Source organism: Ceratina calcarata, unplaced genomic scaffold (genome assembly GCF_001652005.2).
Source record: "Ceratina calcarata isolate Rehan_Ccalc_2016 unplaced genomic scaffold, ASM165200v1 scaffold364.2, whole genome shotgun sequence".
In the NCBI taxonomy this organism is placed as follows: Eukaryota; Metazoa; Arthropoda; class Insecta; order Hymenoptera; family Apidae; genus Ceratina; species Ceratina calcarata.
Genome location: NW_017159462.1, coordinates 95,253 through 120,876, shown reverse-complemented (window position 1 = coordinate 120,876; position 25,624 = coordinate 95,253). Strand labels below are relative to the sequence as shown.

Here is a 25,624-nt window from a genome sequence, read left to right as displayed (position 1 = left end):
TAATTATTTACATTGATATCATAAAAGTTTTATTTTGTATAAACATCCATAGTTTAATCTGTAATCTAATCTATCTGTTAGTGTTTGCTTTTGATTTATAAGACTGGATTTCTTTCCTCAATAAATTCACTACAAACTTCCTATTATTATGTATGAGCATCTTTAAAACCCTCACTTATTTTCGAAATTATCAATTAAACAAGAAAACAATCATTTAAGTAGGTTTCTTCTCGTAGTTTTACTAAAAACTTCCCACTAATTTGCATAAGTATCTTTAAATTCCTCTTGTATTTTCGAAATTGTCAAACAGGAAGACAATTATTGTAACAAATTTCTTCTCTCAATTTTACTAAATACTTCCTACTGATTTGCATAAGTATCTTTAAAACCCTCGCTTATTTTCGAAATTGCCAATTAAACAGAGAGACAATCATTTAATTAATTCCCGAATGATACCATATTTACCAATACCCAATCTGATCCATATACAAGGATGAAAAATGTGTATTTGACGTAGACTGAAAACATTATTATAAAGCGATAATTTATTTGAATAAGAATTTGTGTACCGATTTCGAACAATTCAAGTGACGTATAACGGAACGTATAACGGAGAAGCGTTGAAATTCGGATAGCGCATGTTTATTCGTTTAATCGCGTCGTTGAAGAGCGGCCATTGTTACTTGGGAATTCAATGGGGCCGGTGTTGTTAATCGGATATTCGTAATTTCACGCGTAATCAAATTTCCATAAAATTGTTCCCAACGATTGATTCGTACAGGGACACGACGTGACATGCGACTCACGGAATTGTGAAATTGCGAAAGGGATTCAACTAAAGCAGAAAGTTTATTTAGCCAGATAGACTTTTTGGTGGCCATCGCGAGATGTAGAAAATTTAGTGTGCATGGGTCGATGGTCGATAGATCGGTTACATGCCCTTCTTTGTAACGACCTCGTATTGTCTTATTCATTAATTGCAATCTTATTGCTTTTGGTCACTTGGTCTTTATTCATTGAGGTATCATTAAAATTCCTTTCTTTGATATAAACTTCCATTAACTTTTATTGGAAGCTATTGAAGTGAAGAACACTGAACGTTTATTCAATTAAAAGTAGAAAGAGGTGATCGCGTTTTGTGACACCCTGTAGGTAGCAACAACGAGGCATCAATCAATAGCGAAACGTGCCTCGTTCTCCAAAAACGTTGTCCACTTAGGATACCATCGAAGAATCGATCGGGAATTTTGTTTAAAACCGCTAGCTCGCTCGCTCTCTCGCCTATGAGGCCACGCATGATCTTTGAAAAATTCCACCTTTCCCTGGGTTTCATTAAATATATTCACATGACGCCTCCTTGCCTTCACGTCCCTGTCGAATTCTAATAACTTTCGCTCAAAGCCAGGGCCATCGATAATCTCATTGTCGTGTGGGTATCAAGAATGAACTACCGCCAGTTGAATGGGGCAGTGTAGAAGCTGCGCGCGACTACTAATGCACTGTCAACAATGGATTTCTCATCAGAAGAAATCTCTTCCTGCTGCTGTAAATCGAACCTCTTCGCTTCTCACTTTTCGATTGCTTCAGGAGAAAATGCAGCAACGTGCGCTGCACACGATTTTTCAAATCGAATTCATCTGCCGTACGTGAAAGCTAAATCTTCATATTCTTAGTAGATTTTCCTGTTTGGCAAATTCTATATTTCCTATGCTTTCTGCATTTCCTATATTTTCTATATCTAGTAAGTCTTTCATATTTTCTATAATTTCTGTATTTTCTATATTTATATTTTGTACATTTTCTGTATTTCGTAGATTTCGTACATTTCATACATTTCGAACATATTTCGCACATTACGTATATTTTCTATATCTTCCATATTTTGTAAAATTCCTCTATATTTTCTATATCGTCCATATCTTCTATAACTAATAAATCTCTTATATTTTATATATCTTTCTGTACTTCTAAAAATTTATAGTAGTTTAAAATATATATTTTAGATAAACATTTGTGGTCTCATCTGAACATTGAAACATCCATTCACCTTTCGATATTACGAATTGTCTCATATATTACACGTGGTATTTATTATTTTTGCGAACTCTTATAATGGCATAAAAATCCGGCTGTAGGTCTCCTGACATGTTTTAGAAAGACGGTATTGGGATAGTGGGGTACCTATCAGCCAGCGGGAACAAACGACTACGCGGGGTACGTAATGCGAACGAGGAAGTGGTGGGTGGCAAGTGCGGAGTTGCCACCCTTCGTCAGCTGTCCTGTACGAGGTACGAGCCAAGCCAGTGCCAGTACGCGTCGTGGCTTCGCCACGTGCTTCTCGTCTCTTTGGGGAAGTTCGCGTTCACCGTTACCAGCCACGCGATGGTGGTTCCCTTGAGTTTCTTAAATGCCAGTTCGCCCTCGTGCTGACGCGACCACGCTCGCCGTGTCCGTGACGATGCGACCGATCCGACCGTTCGTGATCGTCGCTTGTTGTGCTGTTCTTGTGACCATGTGACCGATCGGCAGCAGAAAATCCAGCGTACTCTCGCGAGAGTCCTGAATGTGAGAGAATCTCGTGAAAATCCTGTGTAATCGGTAAGTCTTTAAATATTGTTGCCAAGCATTCTCACTCCTGCATTTACTTTTTTCTGGTGATAAATGTTCATTCGTTCTGTTTTAAGTAATTTCTAAATCAACAGTAAAAAGTAATTAAAACGACTTGCAAAAGATATGAATTTTTTCTCTGACGAACCTTGTTCTTTTTACTCAAAATTTATTTCAATCGAAACGACGTATGAAAAAAGAAACCGCGTTTGAGTTTAGGAATTGATTNCTAATTTAAACACTTAGAATTCTGCTAGAATTCTCAAATTACTATCTACATCTTTTAATGGTTATGAAAATCTCCATATTATGTTATATTCTTTTCTAGCATTCATTTGCCGATTTCATTCGACTCGAAAGAAAAGTCGCTACTTATATCTTTTCGAATTGCGAGCCTCTTATCAAAAGACGAATCTGTCTTCTACTTTTCAACTTAGTTGAGCAGCCTTATTTTTTGACATAATCACGCTTCTTTTTCACCCTCCGTGGACGCAACGAGCTCGAGCCAAATTTAAAACCGACTTAATACACAATTCCTTCACCGACGGCCACTCGTTTCACCTTCTCGGTTTTAATTTCTCGGTCACTCAACATCCGCGCACCATTTTCCTCAACTGACACTTTCGCGTTATACAAGTTACGTCGTTGAATGTTACCACGTTAATTACGTAGATTCGTTCAGCCTCGTTCTCATTAGTCAAGCTACTTGGCTTTAAGTCACTCGAAACCAAGTAAAGCGGCTTCAAAGCGCGTATGTAGTCATCGTACATCGTCGATCCTTCGCCTCTTGTCTGATCATGTTCGACACTATCTGTCTCAAAGAAATTGCTGCCACCTCGTCACGAGTGTTTGTATAAATTATTTAATTGAATCTGGGTTAATTATTCCTGACTTTCTTTGCGGGGCTACGAGCATTTCGTAGAATCTTAACTAGTCCCAGAGAATCGTTAGATGATACTTTAACGAGGTTTAATTTATTCTCTAAATAATTATTAAATAAAAAAGGTTTAACCCTGTTTTTCAATTCATTATCACTCGATCTACTCTTGATTCTTCAACAGTTTCTTCTTTTTATTTTTTTATGGATATAATACATTCTCTTCATGATACACATTGTAAAAAAGGTTATTTGCCTATATAATTAAATAAATAATTATTGCTTCATATTATTCACATAAACCTAGTTTATCAGATTTCTTGAATCGAATTTTTCGTGGAATAAAAGTTCACTCGTTCGCATTCTTCGACGGTATTTAATTGAACTTGGGGCAGCTGGTGAAAGCTCGATTCGAGCCCGACAGGTTGTTGCGAGTGCGAAAGCACGTTTTAAATATGATTGCCAAAGGGGTAAATGGAATGCCCTCCGACCCAATTCTTCCCGGGTAAAGAAAAGACCCTCCGGAGCGCGGCCCGCAACTTTTATGATGAAAACTTTCTAATCAACCTCGGGAATAAACGCGGGTCTTCTTTCCGTTCCCGCGGAAATCAGATTGTTGCTGTTATTCAACCATTGACAGCGATCGAATACGTTGAAAGGGCTCGCTGGACGGACGCTTCAATAAACCGTGGACGATGAAAAGTAAACACAAAGAAACGAGTCAAGCATAGGGGAAAAAGTATTAGTAGCAAATATAGTATTATAGTAAATAGTATTATAGCAAAAATTTAGCAGCAAAATAGTATTATAGTAAATGTTCAAAATATGTTAGTATATTTAGTATGTAATGTGTCTATAAACTATATAAGGGGAAACCAGAGACTTTAAGTCACATGGCAAGAGAATGTAAAGAGATGGAAAGAAAAAACAATGAAGTGAGAGAAATAAGACAAGGAGGAGACAAAAATGGCACAGAGTGGATTCGGGAAGTTCTAGAAAAGAAAAAGAAAAATAAAGATAATATACAAATACATGCACACTGTAATCCTCATTTTAAGATCGAAAGGCATAAAATAAATCTATTTACTTAGTCTGAAAAGGATCTATTAATTTCTCCAAAGTTAGCAAACGATTTTTTGTGCGATCGACGGTTCGCAATAAAGACACGATGAACGAACACTAAAGTAGTAGTTTTGATACTAATACGACGTGTGATAGCAGTTTAACACAGTGACGATAAATTCAATTTCTGCGATAGTGACGATATCATAAATATACAGGTGGCTTCGTAAATGCTTGACGCGTTTAAAGTCCCCATGGGAGTCGAACTTTATTTTCTAAAAGACAGGCAATATAAGGGCCATTGTGGAATAAAATACTGCGCACACTACTAAAATATATTTTTCTACATTAAATAAAAATGATATTAAAAATCTGATTCTCTTTTGTTATACAAAAGTTGTAGAGATTTCTTATTGCTAATTTTTTGGCACGTGACCAAACAGCGAATCGGTGATGGGAAATAAAAGTATGTAGTGGATTTATTGATTCTAAAAAAATCGTAATTCGTACTCGTGCGTATTAAAATTTTACAGTGCGTGTAAAACGTAGTACGTAAAAGACGTGTGACATGAAATGTCTCGCGACAATTGATATACCAAACGCAAGCAGATTTATCGTGCGTGGAAAAAATATTAACTGAGAGGGACATAACAAATCTTATTTATATGTCGGTGTATTTGTACATAGAATTCCCGAAGAAGAACGATCGAACATGGGAATACTTCGATTATTGGATAAAACATGGGGAGTATATTTGAATTTTAATTAGGAGATGAAAATTATATATGGCATCAAGCATCTCTAGGAAGCTTTTAAAGAGAAGAAAAATATTTGTCGAGGAGAACATTTTAATTAGTGAGTGTACCGACGGTTTCCTGGAAAAATTTAATCGACTCATTCGTTCGGTGAGGCGGACCAATGGAAAAAGGTAAATCGACGGACGTAGGAAAGGGGGGAGGACAAAAACCAGACGGGGGAATCGGGGCAAACGTAAAAAGCTCGTTCGAAGGAAGCTCGTAGCCGTGAAATAGAGAGGCAGCAAAAAATGATGAGATTGTTGTTGATCGACAAATAGGAAGGAGGGCCACGGGGGTCAGCCGAATTCCCTGTTCTTCCTCGTTCTTTTATACCCCCGCCTCGTCCCGTGTAACCAGTAAATGGTCCAGGGCTGCTTGTCGGTTGCAACGATTCCTCCTCCCATCCCACTTTTCTGTTTCTCTTTTTCTTGTTTACGAAATCCAGTGTCCCGAATAAATTCCCGCTGCACCGAGATTATCACATAACGATTACCCTCGCCATTTACTATCATTCGGTTCAGAACTGTTCTCGATACGGTTGTAACCAATCGATTGAAGTTTATGAGTTTACGGTGTAAGCACGTAATATGTAGAAGCGTGAAAATTTCAAGTTCGTCGAGTCAGAATCGTATTTATTATTTTCGACTCATTTTGTTAAAATATATTAAAATCTAACAATTAAGGAAAACATCAATTGTTAACAATATTACATTTGATACAATTGAAGGATTAAGAATGAATTATTATTAACATTTTCCATATACGTATGAATAAACGTAATCGAAATTGTATCATGTTTGGTGCCATTTTAATCAGAAGAATCTCACAAATATGATAGAAGAAAGGGAAGGTGTACAGAGCAGGTCCAGCGTACATGTGTAGAGTAGAAACGGTTTTAAAAAAAATCTTGAATCAAAATAGATGACTCGAGAATGCCCCGAAGACTTAACAAGATATACATAGGTATCAAAGAGATGAAAAGGTGTGATTGAAACTGCGCTCTCGTATCGAGAGGAACTTTGGTGGAGGGACATTGCCATTGGCTAAACCGATAAACAGCGGAAAGCTTTAGCCACGCGACTACGACGTTGAAAAATGTTTCTGCTCCGAAGCTTCTAACGGAGTTAGAAAAATCCACCTAACAAATGATTTTCACGATTGTGTCATCGTCGTCGACAGTAAGATCCTCTCTTTTATGTTATATAAGAATCCTCTCTTTTATGATGTATAAGAGATTAATAAAAATGTGACATAATAAACTGATATAATAAAGATATCAATTGTTTATATTGATATAGTATGAAATAAAGGCTAATATAATAGAAATATTATATCAATACAAATAAATTAAATATTAATATTATTAACTATACCTCGTCAAATATTATTAATATTTTTATTATATTAGCTTAATAAATTAATCTGGAACTCGTTCGTACAACCGAATTACAGACATATATTTCACAATGTGTTTTACGAGGAGAACAAATGCGCATTGAAAATAAATTTTCAATAAAATGTATACAAAATAAAATGTTACAACGAGCTACCACTGCCACTATCGTTCGGTTCTTGACGTTTCTCCTCGTCCTGATGAGTACCATCGTTTCTACTTTCATCGTCTGCATTCTGCTTGTCCGATGTCACGTCATCGTAGCTATATTTTAGATGCAGCTGCTGGACCGGTTGCCTTTGAGAGCTTCGAGACCGCGAAGTCGACCTCCTACTGGGTTTTTCGCCTCCATTGTGCTTCGATTCTTGATAAGCCGGCGTTTTCCTTCTTACTATAATATACAGACTCAGATAATGGCTAACAAAGCAATTGAACTGAACAGAAAGGATGACAAAATTTGCTTGACATGTGGCAATATGACACAGTCATGATACACACTGATGATACAAAATGAAGATATGACACAACCATGATACAAACTGATGATACAAAATGAAGATTTGACACAACCATGATACACATTGATAATATTGAACAATAATATACGTATTGGAGATACCTACCTTTAGTTTTCCTACTCTCATAGTCGCTTTCCGACGGATCGCTATAGTAGCTCTGATCATCCCTGAACTTCCCACTATTCCTTTTCCGTTTGGTCGATTTCGAGGCATGTCCGATACCCATGGCCAGCCTGCTGTTCGAGATCTTATCTTTCACGGTACGCGAACTTTCACCCTTTTCCTTCTTCTTCTTCTTGCGACTCCTTTGCTTGAAAGTGTTGTTGGGCTTCCTGGATCCACTGCGCCCTTTGCGTCTCCCCGGACGGTTACGGCTTCGGCTACGTTTCCGTTTCCTCTCGCGACGATGCCTTCCATGATCCTCCCTTAAATGTTAATATCCCATTATTCCACACGTATAGATTTAACGTTGACTTGAATGCACGATAATCAAAGCTGTAGTATGTCGTCGGCTTCACATGCTTCACTGACTGAGTCTCCTTAAAATTACTCAATGATTTCAGTCGACGATCTAAAGTTGTCAACTTGTTATAAACTCCATTACGTTAAGATTTGCAAATTGTTAAAATTCTTTCCTAACAAGAACCAAGAATTCTAAATTCATCTTCTCAAGAATCCAAATTTATACTATTTAGGACGTGGGTGTATAACTGACAAGCGAGCACGCCAATTTAATGGCTACTTAAAGGGAGACGTGACGTTTGCTACGTCTACGTTTAACGTCGTTCCAGCCGAACGGGAACTCGCCTAACTGTATTATCCAGATGGATATTAATTAGATCGTAGTCTAACTGCTCGTACTAAGTTTCCGGATGCGTTCAAGCGAGATTAGATGCGCCATTTAAGTCAGAAACGACGCGCCATCAGTGGAACTCGTTTAAGACAAGAGCATCCCTTCGATTTTTAGGTTTTTTGAAATAAACACGTGTCAACTTTTGTTCTACTGTCCTTCGTATCGTTCCACCGTTACGTATCATTATCAATGAACAAATGTTGTATCATTGTACAGGGTGTATAAAAATTCACGACCACCATAGCGGCATTCTACACCTCCCGATCGGTGGAGATCTCTTTATAAAATGGACCGCAAAATGTACTTCATTTCAGACTGTCATAGTTATTTCATCAGAATCAAAAGAATATTATGTATAAGTATATATGTATATAATTGTATTTAATTGTGAGTAGTAAATATATCATGGTATAATTTGAATCAATACATTTTATCAGATGATATGAGGTGTCCTAATATTTTTCAACTTGGGAGTAAGTGCAACGATGACACGTAACTATGACACGCAACAGTGATACGATACGTGGATATGATATGACAAAAACAATATATGGATATGTACCCTTAAATGTAACATTCAAACAGCGTTTAACATTTCTAGTCTAATTCTAATTAATAATACTAATAAATTAATGAATCACTAAAGGACTCACGCGTCATCGTCTGCCAGTTCGATGTCATCGTCGTCGGTTTTCGTCTTCGGAGTCGTTTGCTTCCCAGTGAACAAGCCTGCCGCGTCGATCGATGTTTCATTTTTTTCCTCGATCGCCGACTGTTTAACCGGGGCCGGATTTAACGTGAACAGCGCCTTGTAACGACCGCTTCTATGCCGCAGCAATCCCGCACTCACCGCGTGCTTCAGCGCCCGGTGAACCTGGAAAATCATTCCTAGAAAAGAGGCTGACGCCGCGCATTCAGACATGTTCTACGAATTACTACATTTCGTAATACACATGTTTCCTAAAAGCTAAAATGCATATATGTATGTATGACTAAAATCATATAAAACGTCATATAATGGAATGAGACAATAATAAATTGTTTCAAATAATAATTTTCATCTATTAATTTATCTTGTACAAAATGCAAAGCCTGCCTAAAAGATAATTTCCTATACAGAAAAGGTAGTGAAAAGTGATTTCGTGCATGATGATACAATTTATAACAGTAGAAGCTAAGTGCTGTTAGAATTCGATTTTATCCATGAATTCTGGTAAAATTTTCCGCATCAATTTTCCTAGTTGAGTCATTCGATCACGCGACAATGGTTACAAACAGACGCGTCCTGATTGAATTTGTAATCTCTTAAAGTTTAAAAAATTTTAATGAAAATGCCCCGAGTATGTAAGCAGTTTCCTTCCCGGCGGACGCGGGAGTGTTTGTTGGACCGTCAAAGACATTCGAAGGGATTCCTAGAGTGCCGCGAATTGTTTGGCGACCATCCTCGACGTCATCGTATAAATTAGTGAAATCTTACAATTAGCATCCTTTCCATTCTTAGTAACTCTTTTCCCTTACGTTCTGATAGAATATTAATTTAAATCGGATGACCATTTTGTTTGAGATATATTTTAAAGAAAGATTGCACGGGTTCGTTGTACACGTACAACGTTCTTCTTTAACACACAGTGTTTATTTCTACAATACAAATAGCTCACTGGATTCCGGATTCAGTTCGCACATACTTCGTACATACATACCTAATACATAGAAAATGTAACACGTTCTCTCTCTAACTTTGCTGCTTTCTGTGTGTTGGAGCTATGTATTTGGTATGCATGCGTGGGAAGCACTGATCTCTATATGTATGTATAACACTGTGTTATACATATGTGTTTTAGATAAATTGCTAAAGAACCAAATAAGATAACTGTTATGTTCCGTTGATGATAAAATGAAAAAAATGTTGATAAAATGAAAAAATTCCTTATCAACTGTCATGACAACAATTATCTCATGTAGCCTGATTTTTATTTGTAATCAAGCCTACTGTTCTTTGTCAATATTTAACAAACAATTTGCACCGCTTATTTCCTATCATCGATTCAATACAAGTATTTTAACCGGCTCGTCACAAGACAAACAATTGCGAAATAGATTAAAGTAAATATTGAAAGATAATAAAATCAGCACTAGTTGGTTTTTACAAGAAATGCAAACTGTTTAATTAGTACCAATTGAGGATATGTTCTTGTCTCACAGTGGATCCACGTGGTTCATTGATATACAAGAAAAAAAATGGAAAGATGTGTAGCCAAAAATGTCACATTTATCGCGAGAAAAGGTATAAAAAGGTCTTATCCTATATTAATACAAAACAATTGTATATAATGGGTCTTGCAATATGATACAATAATTTTTTCAATTATTGTATTTGGTATGTTCCTAAATGGCAGGGAAAATGTTGAAGCGACCACAAATGATGTAGATCTATCCTACTTTTTCGTGAAAGATTTCTATGGTCGAGATCTGAATCGTACGAAACTAGATTGGATGCACCATTATGTCACCTGCATCGTCAAGTTCCTCGGCGGACTCTTAGAAGTTTGCCGGAGGAAGTCGATAACTTCTCGAGCCCTGGATCCTTTCCCATCGCAGAGATGTGCCACTGCGTCGAGGACCCGATTCATTAATCGCGGATTCGATGAGTGCACCATGGTTGCTCCAGGAAACTTCGTACAACCTGTACATAAGAAATAGAAAGAATTATTTCAATTTTATTTATTATAATTGATTTATTATTAAGAATAATAATATTAATAAAAAATAAATTTTATTAAAGAACCGTACAATTGAAATTATATAAACTATTATCTTAATATTTATTTTAACTTATCAAATCCACGCTGAGAAGTAGAAGGAAAAGTACGAATAGGAAATTAAAAAAAAAAATAAGAAATTTAATAAATATTAGCAGGAATGCAATGCTGATTAAAAATATCAATAATGAAGTACGATTTACCCCGTGAGAATTTAAAATGCCGCAAGTATCCAACGTGTCCTCATCACTGCTCAACAGACATCCGGTTGGCGACATAAGCGAAACCACTTACTTACATAGTAACGTTTTTCGAACCACAAATTTAATTAAAACATTTTTAGTTTTATAGAAATCGACGGCGAATTGACATATCTAATGCGCGTTGCTTGGCACGTGTGCTGTCATTTTTTTAATCTCGATCTTCCACCGTGAAGCCAATTTCAACACTTGAACGTTACGCTTGAACTTATCAGATTGCGTTACGCACCTGATTCAAGTTGTTTTTTTAAACAAATACAGAAATTACGCATTTATTCTACTGACGTCTGAATCAGTCTGGATATATGAAATCATCTATATAAATAAACATTTCCGTCATAATATAAAAATAAATTGAATTACAAATGAATTGTAAATAAAATAATTTTAATCCTATGAAATATTCTACAAAATTCGAAAATACAGATGTAACTTTGAGAATAAGATCTGTAGTTCACATTGAAAATATTTTATGAAAGCTATTTTAACATTTAACTTTCAAAAATAAATGTCCATAATACTAAAAATAATTTTAATAATTAATGTTAAAAATAATTATGAAAATTATTTTCGACATAATATTGTCACATTTCTATATTTGTCATTTATTAACGAAGTTCCTAAGAATTGAAGTTGTTTAAAAATTAGTTTAGTATAGTTACCGGATGATAAACGCAATTCGTAATAATAATGTGATGCATCTGTGAAATTGTAACGAGCCGCGGGTAAGCGAATGGGTATTTCTGGGGTTGAAGCGCGGCTGCACAACATAATTTTGATTTTTTCGAGCGAAATACGTCGCCAAGCCTTTAAAGTGGGCGCATCTTCAGCTCTCTGAGGGTCTCGTCGTGTGTACTTTCGTGGCTGGTTACTGTGATTGGAATTAGCGACCCGTTTAAATATTTTACCGCGAGTTTGATGTACAAAATATATTTTAATGAACTTTCAACGTGGAACACGCTTCATTGTAGAACACGCACAGCTGACACTATTTCGTTTCGTAAATTTTTGAAATTCGACACTAACATTATAACTAGTACTATTATTATTATAGATATACATATAATTTACTTAAGGACGTATTGGCTNATGTTGACAAAATCCGACCATCCCAGCGTCGAAACAGCGAACTTTTGGGAAAAATTTTTGTTTTTTGCCAATAACTCCCGAACGGATGTACGTAAGGGGGCATGTATAGGACCATTTTGTAGGGGACGACGAGGTCTACAATTTCCATGTAAAATTGTTTCGCTAGCATTAATATTTAACGAGTTATTGTCGAAAAACGAAAAAACAGTTTTTTGCAAATTACTCGTTATCTATTGACGCTAGCGAAAAAATTTTACATGGAAATTGTAGATCTCGTCGTCCTCTACAAAATGGTCCTATAAATCTTTCTCTAAGTCCACCCGTTTGGAAGTTATTGGCAAAAAACGAAAATTTCGAAGAATTTAAAGAGGTACCCCTTGAACAATCTCGAAAAAATCGAAAATCTTTTTTCGTTGATTGTTATTAGCATTGTTCTTCCGACGTCTGATTTCTTTTAAAAAAAAAAAGTTTTAAAGTGCAGAAACTTTTGGGATTGAATGTATAGCCAATACATCCTTAAATTTCTGCCAGTGGAGGTGCTCAGAACGTTTGAAGGTCAACTTAGTTTTTTTAAATGAAACAGATATTTTTTTAACTCCCACGATTGCAACCCTTCTTGAGACAATTTCAATGACTAAGGTCATAAACATAAAAAGGGATGAAAGATATCATAATCGTTTCAGAAATTTCATCTTAAGCATTTCGTCGGAGTTCGTTTACATTCATGTTTACTTAGTGTTACGGATAGAAGTGTGAGTATTAAAGAGATATTTCGCGTTTGAGAACCGTGTATAAATAAATGTCTGCTAGTAGAGCTGTGGTTATACGTTACGAAAATTTTGGAAATCAGTTGAGATGAAAGAGGGCCTCCCCGACGAAAAGCGAGCTGATTATCGAGCGTCAGCTGCGGTTGGGCAAATTGCAAGTCAAACGCACCCTTAGAAGTGTCTTTCGCTTCTGTGCCCGCGTGACGCGACATGTTTATCGAGGCTTGTTTGCCGGAATTGCGGCCTGATCGTTTTCCCAGCAGCATCGGTTGGCTCGTAGGAAAACGGCCGTTTCGTAGGATCCTGCGAAGTAGCAGGCGGCGCGACGGCCGCAAGCTTTCCGAAAGCGAACGAAAATCGATTTTCCTCCAATTCGATTCCTTTCTATAGCCCGTCAATCGGCTGCGCCCGCAGGTACATACGCGCGTCCCTCGTTTCCGCCGGTTCTGGTACCGAATGGTATTAATTATCGCCGACCGACCGCGTAATTGAACCATTTCCACCGTGTCGGACGTAAATGCACGTTCGTCGCTGGATACGGGATCATTGTTCGATCCGCAGCTTCGACGAGCTTCAAGGAGGCTCGTTAATGCTAGTTAAACTGTGTAAGAAGCTTCTTATGGTCCTCACCGGGGAATTGAATAGACAAATTTTCCAGACAATCATTATCGTCTTATAGAATCTATTATAATGTGGAACAACTTTCCAGAGACTGGTACATATATTTCCAGAATTTCCAATTATGTACTAATTAATCAAGACGATAAGTATAACATAGTGAATGGACGAAGTTTCAATTCTGATAAGTAGCCAATGGAAATTTATGCAAAAACATATGCAAAATATATGGATAATAGTGAAATTAATTATACAATGTACACATATTTTTATTTATTGTTTACTGTACTTCACTTACCAGATATATTTGTTGTCTTCATGCGTTTGCAGAAAAAAATTGTAGTGGCTTCCTTTATTACTGCCTAATGTAAATGTGGCATCTAATGGTAAAAAGGTTTCCCACCTCTAGAATATTGAGTATATCTACTAGCGTTGAATCGATGAATATTTCTGTTTCAGATTGGTGTCTAAACGCTGGGCGTTTCAGGCGAATTGATGAATGAATCAGGATACGTTGTAAGGGAGGACCATCCCCGAGACATCATGAAACAGCGAGTCCTACTGGCTCTCGCCAACTTGATCACTTCCTATGCATCTTTCTTGTAAGTGATTCTTTTTTATTAACAATCATTTTCCAGAAATGGACAATAATCCATAGTCTATCAATCATAAGGAGACTGCGAATTTTATGGATTAATAGAGAAACTGTATGTAAATATAAAGAATGATCGCCACATTAAAAAAAGATGAGCGCTTATTAGAATGTTTATATATGAGTGCACGAATTTCTGCATAAAATTTTCAATTTTGAATAAAAATCTGAAGACGTCCGGAGATATTGATTAAATAATCCGCACGGCGGAACGACGCAAGTGAGCAATTATGAGAATAACGCGAAGGAACTCGACCGTTTATAGGATCGTGGCGATTCGGGTTCGGTTCGAATTGGGTTAATTGTCTGACAAGAGGGTTCGAATCAAACCGATTTCCGACGCTGCGATCTACATTACGACGCTCGTCTCCACTCCCGAATATTCCCCGCCGCACCGTTGCAGTTCGAGTTTCTGATCGAATGGACCGCGCTGGAAAATGCATCTCGAGCCCGATGATCGCTTCCTCGTACGCGATCAACAGCACGAATTAACCACCTGGAGTGTCATCGTTGTTAGTCGACTGACACTGCGTTCTGATTGCCCTACATATTTCTGTATTTTGTTCTACTGTATCATTTAGAATCATTTTCATCTCCGCTATATAAATTATTTTCCAAGATTGCTTCCACTTGTACCTTGCAACTCGACAATAAATAAAATAGCATACAATGAACCGCAGCAGAAAGTTACTTCGCCCCCGCGAGTCTATTTCGACCAGCGAGTCAACTGTTTTCCAATGCGGCTCTTTTTCCCTTTGAAACAGCATATTTGTTCTCCCCCATTTCGGTGTATTTCGACCGCGGCTCTCCTCTACGCCGAAATTACTTCCACGCTTACGCGTGCCACGTTACAAAGCCACACTACTGTCCGTCAATTTATAAAAAATAAAATATGGCAGATATGAAGAAAGAACTGGAGTCTAATTGTAAAATTCATATATTTAATAAATGGGTTATGTATCTGTTCATAATTATAAACTATTCATGTATTTTATTATAAATTACTAAATATAAAATAAAAATACAAATATTTTGTCCAGTTCACCAATTCACAAAAAATAAGCCTAATCTTTTGTACAGAGAAGGATGAGGAAGGAATGAATCAGTCGTGCGAAAGGAAATAAATCAGAAATGTGTTACGTCCTATTTCAAACAGGTCAACCATCTCGTTAGCAATTTCGATATGTAAATTCCTGCATGAGGTTAATCGCTGAGCCGCGGGTATGTCTATATTATTCTCGAGGGCCGTCGTTGTATGGAAATCCGTTTGATCGGGAGAAACGACCAGGAGAAAATCTAAACCGAGACTGATACAGGAATCGAAAGGCACGATGTCAGCGAACAAAAGCGGCCACGTTTGAAGCCGATCCCTCCCCGAGAAACGGACCAGGTACTCTACGTACCTAATACATATGTATACATACCTTCAAAAGTTTGGAACAATCTTCGACGAAACAAATATTTTCATATATCCATAGATGTTTTTTTTTTTTTAAATGTTGGAGTAACAATAAAATTGTATAGAATATAGAATCTTGTTTGTGTGTGATAATACCTACAACTTTTGATGTCAGATTTAAGTGGCTTCACTGCTGACGAGTTCATCGAAAGACTTCTGTTCTGTGAAGAATTTTCTTCATAATATCTATAAACAAATTATGTTCATGTCATTTTATTTTAAATCTATATACAATTCTACTGCTAATCGCTCCTTGTTCTATTACATAAAAATTCTTTTATACAAATACATTTGCCTCCCAATTAATTCATACAATAGGACTTCTATACTACAAATAATTTAACCGATTTTGTAATACACCCAGAAATCATTTTCTAACAGTGAATTCTTCTTCTCCTTGCCTTCTTTTCTATTCTTTAATAACCGTGACAAGAATCTCCTCCATTCTATCGGTTTTACGCGTTCGTCCTAACGGAGACCGTTACTACGGTCAGTGATACGTGTGTTCCGAGTTCAGGACGAGGACACAGATTGTTTCACGTATCGGTGCGTTTACAGTAGCATAGATGCAACCGCGAAGGAGCGTGCAAATGGATCGAATAGCGTATGACACAGCTGGTTAAAGACGAGGCAGTCCGGTACCGACAATATTCCAACTAGTTACATTGTAGTTTGCAGAGACGGCAGACACGTACAGCGGCTAGCCTCAACCGCTGAACGTGTAGTAGGCACGTGGCAAAGTTGATGGAGCAATTAAGACACTTTGGGCAATTAGCGATGTCGAGGAGGAAAAACGAAAAATTCGGGGATTCGTGCTAAATTGAAATCTATAAGAAAATTGTTCGGTCGATAAGAAAAGCTGTTTTGTTTTCATATCGAGACCTGCAGTTTCTAAAAAAACAGCTAATCGCGTTTTCTGTATCTAATTCTATATGTATAATATAATAATATCATATTATTATAATATGTATGTAGTATTAACAACATTGTTATGTTGTGTTTTTACTTATTATAGAAAATAATCGGACGTAAGAAAAGTATTATAAAAACGACTTCGTGTAATTTCTAATTTTGGTCCTAATTAACAGGAGTCGTTTTTAATTTTATTTCAGAGCAGCTACGGGTGCGAAGACGTCCACGAGACAGAGGACCCAGAGCAACAATCATAGCAACATCAGTGAGTTGTTAGACAATTTGCTTCGTGGTTACGATAATAGCGTCAGGCCAGACTTCGGCGGGCCACCGGCCACGGTTGAAGTCGACATTATGGTGCGCAGCATGGGTCCCATTTCCGAAGTCGATATGGTTCGTATCTCTTTTCATTCTTCGATTTTATTTCTATCCTATCAGGATAAATTGGTACCGAGTTCATATCTCAATCAACAATCAAGTTACGAGCTCCTCCCTTTTGTAGTATCCCCCCCAATAATAATAGTCAACTCAGATTATTCAGTATTCACTGATACTTGAAAAGAATTCAAAATTTAAGAAAATTGCTAAATCATTTGGCATGCAGATATGCGAATCTTAAGAAAGAATATGACGTTGTTATGTTACGTGTTTTTAAAACTGTGTTACGAAATATATTTGTACGCAGACGTACTCGATGGACTGTTACTTCCGGCAGTCGTGGGTGGACCGACGCTTGGCCTTCCAAGGCGGCAAGGAGACTTTAGCGCTAAGTATATCGATGCTGGCGAGAATCTGGAAGCCGGACACGTACTTTTACAACGGGAAGCACAGCTATCTGCACACGATAACCAGCCCGAACAAGTTCGTCAGGCTCTATCAGAACGGCCGGGTACTTTACAGTTCAAGGTAAGTGAATATTATAGGCAATCCTACACTAATCCCACCCCATCATTAGAATAATAGACACTATCTATGAAATTCATACTCCATTTTTCAAGACAATTCAAACTACAAAACTGTAAAGGATATTTCCGTAGAATCATCATTATGCAAATCTTCTCATTGTATCTACGTAAAAATTGTTCGTTTTTAAATAAACAATTATTACTGCATTAATAAATATTATTTACGAAACTCGCACTTATTTCACCAAAAGAAATCGAACTGTAAAATCGTGAAGAAATTCGTACAATCATTAGACGAATGTATGATGTATCTTATTGTAAAACTAACAACATTGTCAGGAATCAAGCCGGTAATCCGAGGTCCTTTGTCTCTGGGACGCCAAAGCACAAAGGGTGATAGTTACAAGAAGAACGATGCACTTTTTTGAAAGAACGAGGCCCTGTCCGACGCGCGATTCTTAGGTGGAACCGCGGTTGTGTGGGAACGCGAGCGAGCGTCCATGTGCAGAGGTACCTTGAGCTCAAGGGTTAATTCTAGCGCGCACAATAGAGCCGATGCAGAAAACTAGGTCAAGAGAAAGGGAATGGGTGAACAAAGGGGAAACGTACATCGCTTGATTCACCAGCTTTCTCTCTCCCTTTCTGATCCCTTCACTTTCTCTGCCTATTCCTACGCCCCTTTTCTCGGTTTCTGTTTGTCTTACTTGCGAATCTCGCCGAATTCGCGGATCAAAGAGGGACTCAAACCACTGTTCGCTAACGATAGTCTATAGATAAAGCCTGCTGAGTAAATCAGTCGCTAATGCAACTGCTAATACAAACTACCAATCACTTTACAAATCACATTGATCTATAGTAAACGCTGAAGTATTTTTGCTTAGTGGCGGTATAACTAATTAGAGACGATATGTAACTCGACAATTTTTAGGACTAGTTACCATTTTAATAAAATGTTATTTCGATTGAAAAAACTAAAATTCAGAACTCTTGATTTTCTAATACAAATCGAGTTAGGGTCTATTATCCTAGGATTATTATAATAGGATTATTATTCTAGACACGATCTACCTCGGCAATTTTGAGGACTAATTACAATTTTAAAAAGTTAACAACTAATTTTTATTGTACCTTCGACTTCCTTCCTTTTAACGCAAAATACAATCAATGAGTAAAATAATATAGCTATTGCAAAGAAGGGCATGTGATTGGCTGTTCCAATTAGCTGCATAATGGCACAGCTTATGTATTTCTACTGTGGTCTTTTGAACCTGAGTTTAAAATCCACGTAACATCTATGATTGGAACTCAATTCATCACCGGTTCTGGAATAACCCGAGCGTGATTCTCGAGTGTAGTTTAACATAAAAGCTGATAAAAGCAAGTCAACGGTAGGAGAGAAATGGCAGCATCATGCTCGATGAAGCGAAACGCTATCCGCGAAACGATCGGGCAGGAGCTTGGCAATAAAATAGAAAACGTGAACAATTCCATGAATCGCCATAAATTCTATGAACTGACTGTAAGTGATTGAAAGATATTGCCGGATCATTGTAAGAGCATTGTCCCGCGTTCGCGGGACTTCGAAGTCGTATGTAACTTCAATGTTCTTATTCACGTTTGCGAGTATTCTATTCCTCCACTAAACATTATATCCACGTGTATTCATTCATTTTTATTTTTAAAACGTTATAATAAATGTTTGTAATAAAAATAGTTGTCGAAAATGGAGGACGATTATGTCATAAAATTAGTACAAATATTTTCCTTAAGTCTAACTTTTCATCAAACTTCAACCTTTCATCCTTTTTTTCATCTGATAAATATTTTGGAACTTATAATTCGGCCTACTTAAATAAATTCGTGGTCTATTTAATTTTTATCTTCCACTCCTCTCCGTTCCAAATAAACATTTCGTAAACTGAATTCAATCTGCATTACGATAAATCTTGATGAAATTCATAGCGTCGCCCGAAGCATTTGTAAAAGAGTTCTGTGTATGCGACCAGGTTAAGGAGTGCCGTTCGTCGGGAACTGTGCAAGCACACTATTGTCACCGATTGGCGTTCATTAAATGTCGATCACGTCTATGGTGTTTGTCCAGCATTTTATTAGCTACTACAACAATCTTCTGTAAATGTTTATTCGGGCAGCTGGTTACTTTGCCGAGATTGGACACGTCTAACAATAAGCGCCGGAGGCTTTTAAATACCACCTCTCCTCCCTTTTCAGTTTTCCCATTGCGCTGAATCTTTCATCGAAACTTCTCGAAACCAACTCGTTGCACAAACTTCCTATTGTCGTTGTTATAAAATCAACTTTATTCTTTGAAAGCTTTCTCGTTGATTAAATCAAGACAATAAAATAAAATATAATTAAAATTATCATTCTATTCCCTGTTTTGCAATTATTGCAATTAATGGTAGTAAATTATGCATACTTTGCATTATCTCTAAAGTGATTAACGGATTGTGATTCTATGTAATTTGGCAAGTGATTTTACAGGCATAGTATAAGAAAGAATCAGTTGATTCAAGTGCCTGCAGTCTATTTAAGTCTTGTTAAACACAATAATAATAGTCAATAATAAGAAAAACAGTTTAATTCTGATGTTTCTTTCAAAGTTGACAAGTCCATAAAATTTTGACTGATAAAATTTCTCATTCCCATCCGACGCAGCCTCTTAATCAGAAACGTCCTAATTCCATTTTCAATTTCGAAATCTCTTGAAAGTCCCGAATAAACCAGACGTATATCGCCCACCCTCGAACGAAACCAGAGGTAAACAACGAGGCCGTTTTACATTTACACCCCACAAAAATGCATGGAATACACGAAACGTTCAAAACAAGTGGTTTTCAACTTAACAAAGTTGCGGAGGTAACACGAGGGCGGGAGAAAAGGAGGGGGGGGGGCGAGTAAACCGGAAGAGCTTTGTTAGTAAGCGGTTTAAATTACAACGTATTTTTTAACAGGTTCCGAGTTCAGTTCGTTTGCATGAAAATAACGAACCCGATTAGCATACCGAGTCGACGAAATCCTGAACCCATTTCGGAGCCAGCGGATCACGTAGGTATGTACGTGCCGGCCGGCCGGCCTGCCGTCCGTCCTTTTCCCTTATACCACGTAGGCAGAATCTAAAATCGCGGATTTTACTCGGGATAGAAACTCGCCCAGCGGAACCTCTTGGAGAAGGGATGAAAGATCGGATAAAGGGAATCGCGTGGCAGATTATCTCTGACGGATAACCCTGCAGTTTAGATTTGGCCTGGCCGGAAACGAACGGATGCTACCGAACGGAAGGAATGTACGACCCGTGCTATGCTTCGCTCGGTCAATCGTGAAATCTCGCGATCTTGTCAAAAGGGAAATCCAACCACCAAATCGAGCATCATTGCTGCGTAACGTAACACATTTCTCAGTTCCATCAATTTCTCTGAGTTTCGAATAAATTGATTATAAAATAAAAACAAATTAATTCTAATAAATATCCCAGTTTTTATTCATTGCCATATTTTTTTAAATAAATACAAGCAAAGCTTGACAATCTTTTTCGCTAGAATTCAACTACTTCCAGTAGACGAGATTACAGTAAAGTAGGTAAATGGCATAATTCCGTGATTTCATCGAAAAGAAAAGAAAGAGAAGAAACGATGATGATTTCCCTTTGAGTGCCGGCGGGAATCAAGCTGGCAAATACCGCGGTAGAGGGATAAGCGTAGTATGTATATAAGACGAAACGGTTGGGAGGAGGATGTATATAAGACGAAACGCCGGAGGAAGCCGGTGTGGCGCAGAGCGGCGGATGCGACGTAAGGGCCCCGGGTACTAACTCGGCGTGTGTACACTTCACGCTCGAGATGATTTATATCCCCTTGGACGGAATCGGGGATCTCGAAATGGTGCAGCGATTCCATTCCGTTCCGTCCGTCCATGCGTGGGCGCCGTAGCCCCGAGAATCTAGTAGACAGTTTCCAATATGATTCAATTCCCGACTACCGTATAACGCGGCGCAAGTCCACCGTATCCGGCTCTGTTTGTCCCGCTGATTATTCACGTTATCTGAGCTAATTAGTCAACGGAAGCGTTCGACAAAGGTCGAGGAGGGTAGGGGGAGACGGGGGGTTGCAAACAGGAACAGCAATTTTCGAGCTGTTGGCCTTCATAGTTTGTTAACCCCGTTACGCCTATCAGATTCGCCACTCGCCTCCTCTCGATTTTCCACCCTCCCACGTATGTTTCCGCAAAAAATATTGGCGCGCGCTCCCGCGCCGTTGCTGCCGTGTTAATCTTTTAAATATACTGATAATTAAAACCGTCGAGGTACATGAACTCAATCATCAAAACTGTCCAATCTGATGATTAGACTGCAGATGTTTATCAAAATTCCTAGTTTTGCAAATAGAATTAAAGAAACTAAGTCCATATAAACATTTAGTTTCTTCTATAAATATTGTAAATTGCTTTTTACTTAGGAAATCTTGAATTACTTTACATATTATTGAAAATTCTTATGAATGCGTAAACATCCGCAGTCTACTGATGACTTTCTAGGATTCTTGAGAAAGGAATATTTATAATGTTTATGGGTTACAAATCTTTATAGAAATATTTATAATTCATAAGTATTATAAAAAAATAGTTAAAAATATATATAATAATCTGTATAGATTCTAAATATTCCTATTCTATAGAGATAATAAATATAATGAAAATCCTGATCCTAATTAATAAATGACGATCGGCAATAATGATAAATGATAAATAAAGTAGGACAGTTAATTATCATAAAATGGTGTCAGTTATAAATTGTTGGGATTAGAAGCGGTAGCAGTGGCGCCATTAAAAAAATATGAAATCCGGTAAATCACAGAAATCGAACGAGAGCTGTGGCTTGTTTCAATTTGTGGCTCGCTCATTTGGAATGCAGCCAGCATTTGAATTCCCAGCTCGTTTTACATCACGTCACATACAACATTGACGAATGGTCCGGTCTACATCGTGTAACATTTTTTAAAGAGAATCTTATACATAAATATGTATCATATATGTATATGAAATTAATTAGACATTTCATGAAAGTGGTTTCAGATAATTCAATAAAAGCATAATTTAAGATTACATAATAAAATTGTAGAAAATGAAAGAAGTTTGCAATTTTGTATTCCTATAATTGTTAATACATACTTTAAGAATATTTCAAAGTCGAAGTAATATCAACTTCGAGGCTATTATTTAATATAGACAATAGAAAATAAGAATTGTAGGATTTGTAGACAATGCGAAGCCAGTGATTAGAAATTGTTACGTGAACAATACTTTTAATAAGAGATCTCTTACTTTAATAGGGAAATAACGAACCAGTTGCGTATAGAATAATTTACAAGGTCCAGCGGATTTATTTTGTGAGCACTGACATTTAGCCAGATGGACACGTCCAGGGAATATCCATCCACGCCGCGCGTTCGGAAGTCGGACGAGATCGCGAACGAAAAAAATTGAAGGACGGATTGGAAATTGCATATCGGCGAACGGATCTGGCGCGCCTTTTTATCGCGGCTCGCCAATTTCCAGCGTGTCCGCAGCCACGTTCGTTTCACCCACAAATCGACCGCTTAAACAGTTTTATCCGCTTTGAAAAATTTTTATTTCGGCCACGTACCTACCGACTTCGAGCGACTCCGCGCGACCACCTCCCGTCACCGCGAGTTCGAAAACTTTTCCAGAAAGCCATATTCAAGATACATGAGGGAGATCCTTCTTTGTTGACTTACTTCGAACTCGATTCGTACCACTGCGATATTTCCTTCAGTTAGACGAATCGCCATATTTTATTTCTTTGTGATGTCTGAAATTCATTGTATAGTGAAATCTATTTTATGAAATTCTTAAAATTGTATAAACCCTTAAATAAAAACAATGAAAAAGCACTGAAGTTTTAACAGTTGTTACATATTATGCATGTTAGGAGAACGGATAGAGAAGAACCACTCGCATAGTAATTAATATAATTTTAATCTAATAAGATGTGTTGGGCAAAGCATGATTGATCATTTGATTTCAGTGATATTTAATGTGTTAGCAACAACTTGTCGTATACTGATAGTGTAAACGTAACAAAGCTAACAGACTTCAGTTATTCCTCTTCTCTGTTTATCTCCTATTTACAAAACTATAACGCAATTTCGTTTCTCTCTCCTACCGTAAGACAAGTCACCGTGACGGGGCATTCAGCGATGAAAACGAAAGAAAAAAGCAAATAAATGCGAATTCTCGGAAACAGGGGAAAAATTCAGGGAACACTGAAGGAGCAGACAGAGGCGCGTGATAAAAAATAAAAGTAGAAGACGCGGCGGCGGTTCCTCTTTTCTTCACGGGCCGGTGAACGAGTCTATCTCCACCCGCTTTTGATGTCTACGAGCCCTTTTCAACTTCGGAACATTCCCGGTTTCCGATGTGGCAATTAATGCGAACATCCACCTCTGTAAACGCCATTTGCCGTTTAATTTGACTTCAGAGACGCGAAGAGTGAAATGTACGCGATGTACGTTTACAACCGGCAGACGTGGAAACTTTGAAAACGAATCGGGTGACAAATTATCCTCTAAGCAAACTTTCTGGCTCTCGCAACCCGTAAATACTCACCGGCGACGCAACGCCAAGAAAACTGTAGTTGGTCTCGGGAATAAATCATCGATTTGGATGGGGCTCAAGTATTCAACCGTTCGTATGACATTTATTTATCTTCTAACATAAGCAGGCAGCAGCGTTTATTCTGAACGGTCGTATCTTTTGGCTATCAGAGTTTGCGTACTATCTGTAACTTTTCTAATACGCATTGGTAAAATTTTGACGTTTTTTGCCCTCTTTTATCAATGACCAGGCAAAAGTAATGCAAAATATGGGTTTACGGGAATACAATTTTCGTCTTTATATGAGAATATTTTCCGGTCGTCAGGCACCTCTTCAGAAAGAGGAAAGTCAAATCTGGTGTGCTCTGGTCATTATTTCAATGAAAACGATCTGTTTTGAATAAAAAATCGCTTATGATCACAGGAACATTTTAACAAATTATTATTTATAATTAATTTCTGGTATTTTGTTTTTTGACTTCAGTAATATACATAACATAAATTTGGTCCCAATGTTTTTGAACACTATACACACATGCATTTGATCCATTTCTTAAACAAAAAAACAATTAAATATCTGCCTTTAGCATCCATTTGGAAATGAATCCTTCGATCCAAATTATACACGAAGCATATGTAGATATGTCGTATCGAAATTTCCAAAGAGTTCGGAAACAAAAGGAACAGACGAGCAGTCATAGAAATTCAGGAATAGAGAGATTATTCCACATACATAGTTACGTATGTATCCGTATTGCCTCGCGTTCCACGAATATTCGCGGCCGCTGTCTGTCCGACGCTTCGCCGGATTGAAAGAACAATACAGTAGCTTGTGACTCGCCTCTACATCGTCCGCTGCGTTTGAAAACGTCCGTTCCACTGAGGCTAAATAATATTTTCCGATAGCGCGGACCTCGCCCATTCTGTGAACGAATTAGAACCGCGGCTATGTGCGAAGCAACACGTGGGGAACATGTATGAATTTAACGTTCCAAACGTTCGAGTTATATGGTAACAGAGATAGCGCCATACATGCAGAATGTCCCGGAATGCACGAATTTCTTCTGCGGGTGTGAAACAGGATTAAATTCTGAGTCGAAAGTTCCCCTTCCATTTTCTTCTCTGACTATTATTAATAAAGTTATTGACGAAAAAAGAGTAGACCAATGGGATGTCAGGGGCGGGGCTACCACATTTTTACTTTAATAACTTCGATAATAATGATCATAGACAAAAATGGGAAAGGAACTTCGACTCAGAATATCATCCTAAAAATTATACAATAAATGGTTTATTTTGCATAAAGGTTCGCAGTCTAATTTTAATTATTACGATGATCTTTGTTTTTGATAATAAAATAGTAAATGTTTCTGATTTCAGACTCACAATCAAAGCGGGCTGTCCGATGAACCTGGAAAACTTCCCGATGGACACGCAAAGATGTCCGTTACAATTCGGCAGCTGTAC

The 25,624-nt window shown here is 37.6% G+C and overlaps 2 protein-coding genes across 3 annotated transcripts in view; one reads left to right on the top strand and one right to left on the bottom strand.

Annotated features, from left to right (window-relative positions):
* Window positions 1-2,274: 2,274 nt before the first annotated feature.
* Grd (GABA-gated ion channel) overlaps window positions 2,275-25,624 on the top strand; it is a 30,034-nt gene continuing 6,684 nt past the window's right edge. The window contains exons 1-5 of one of the 2 annotated variants that reach the window (XM_018025653.2): window positions 2,275-2,598; window positions 14,060-14,202; window positions 16,824-17,016; window positions 17,309-17,529; window positions 25,538-25,620. In XM_018025653.2, coding sequence (XP_017881142.1) covers window positions 14,096-14,202; window positions 16,824-17,016; window positions 17,309-17,529; window positions 25,538-25,620 — 604 coding nt within the window. In that variant the 5' untranslated portion in view covers window positions 2,275-2,598; window positions 14,060-14,095. The remainder of the gene's footprint in view (window positions 2,599-14,059; window positions 14,203-16,823; window positions 17,017-17,308; window positions 17,530-25,537; window positions 25,621-25,624) is intronic. The other variant, XM_018025655.2, reaches the window with a different exon arrangement.
* On the bottom strand, window positions 6,828-10,764 carry LOC108625550 (splicing regulatory glutamine/lysine-rich protein 1). The gene is made up of 4 exons (XM_026814065.1): window positions 10,618-10,764; window positions 8,761-8,981; window positions 7,360-7,679; window positions 6,828-7,127 (listed from the first exon to the last, which is right to left on the bottom strand). Exons 1-4 carry the CDS (start codon window positions 10,762-10,764, stop codon window positions 6,880-6,882), a joined length of 936 nt encoding a protein of 311 aa, XP_026669866.1. The 3' UTR covers window positions 6,828-6,879.

What these genes read in the sequence shown, in the direction of transcription:
- LOC108625550 (XM_026814065.1), bottom strand. Translation starts at nt 10,764, where the DNA reads ATGGTGCACTCATCGAATCCGCGATTAATGAATCGGGTCCTCGACGCA. An exon ending in GAACTGGCAGACGATGACGC is followed by an intron (nt 7,680 to 8,760) that starts GTGAGTCCTTTA and finishes TTAACATTTAAG; the next exon opens with GGAGGATCATGGAAGGCATC. An exon ending in TGAGAGTAGGAAAACTAAAG is followed by an intron (nt 7,128 to 7,359) that starts GTAGGTATCTCC and finishes TGTATATTATAG; the next exon opens with TAAGAAGGAAAACGCCGGCT.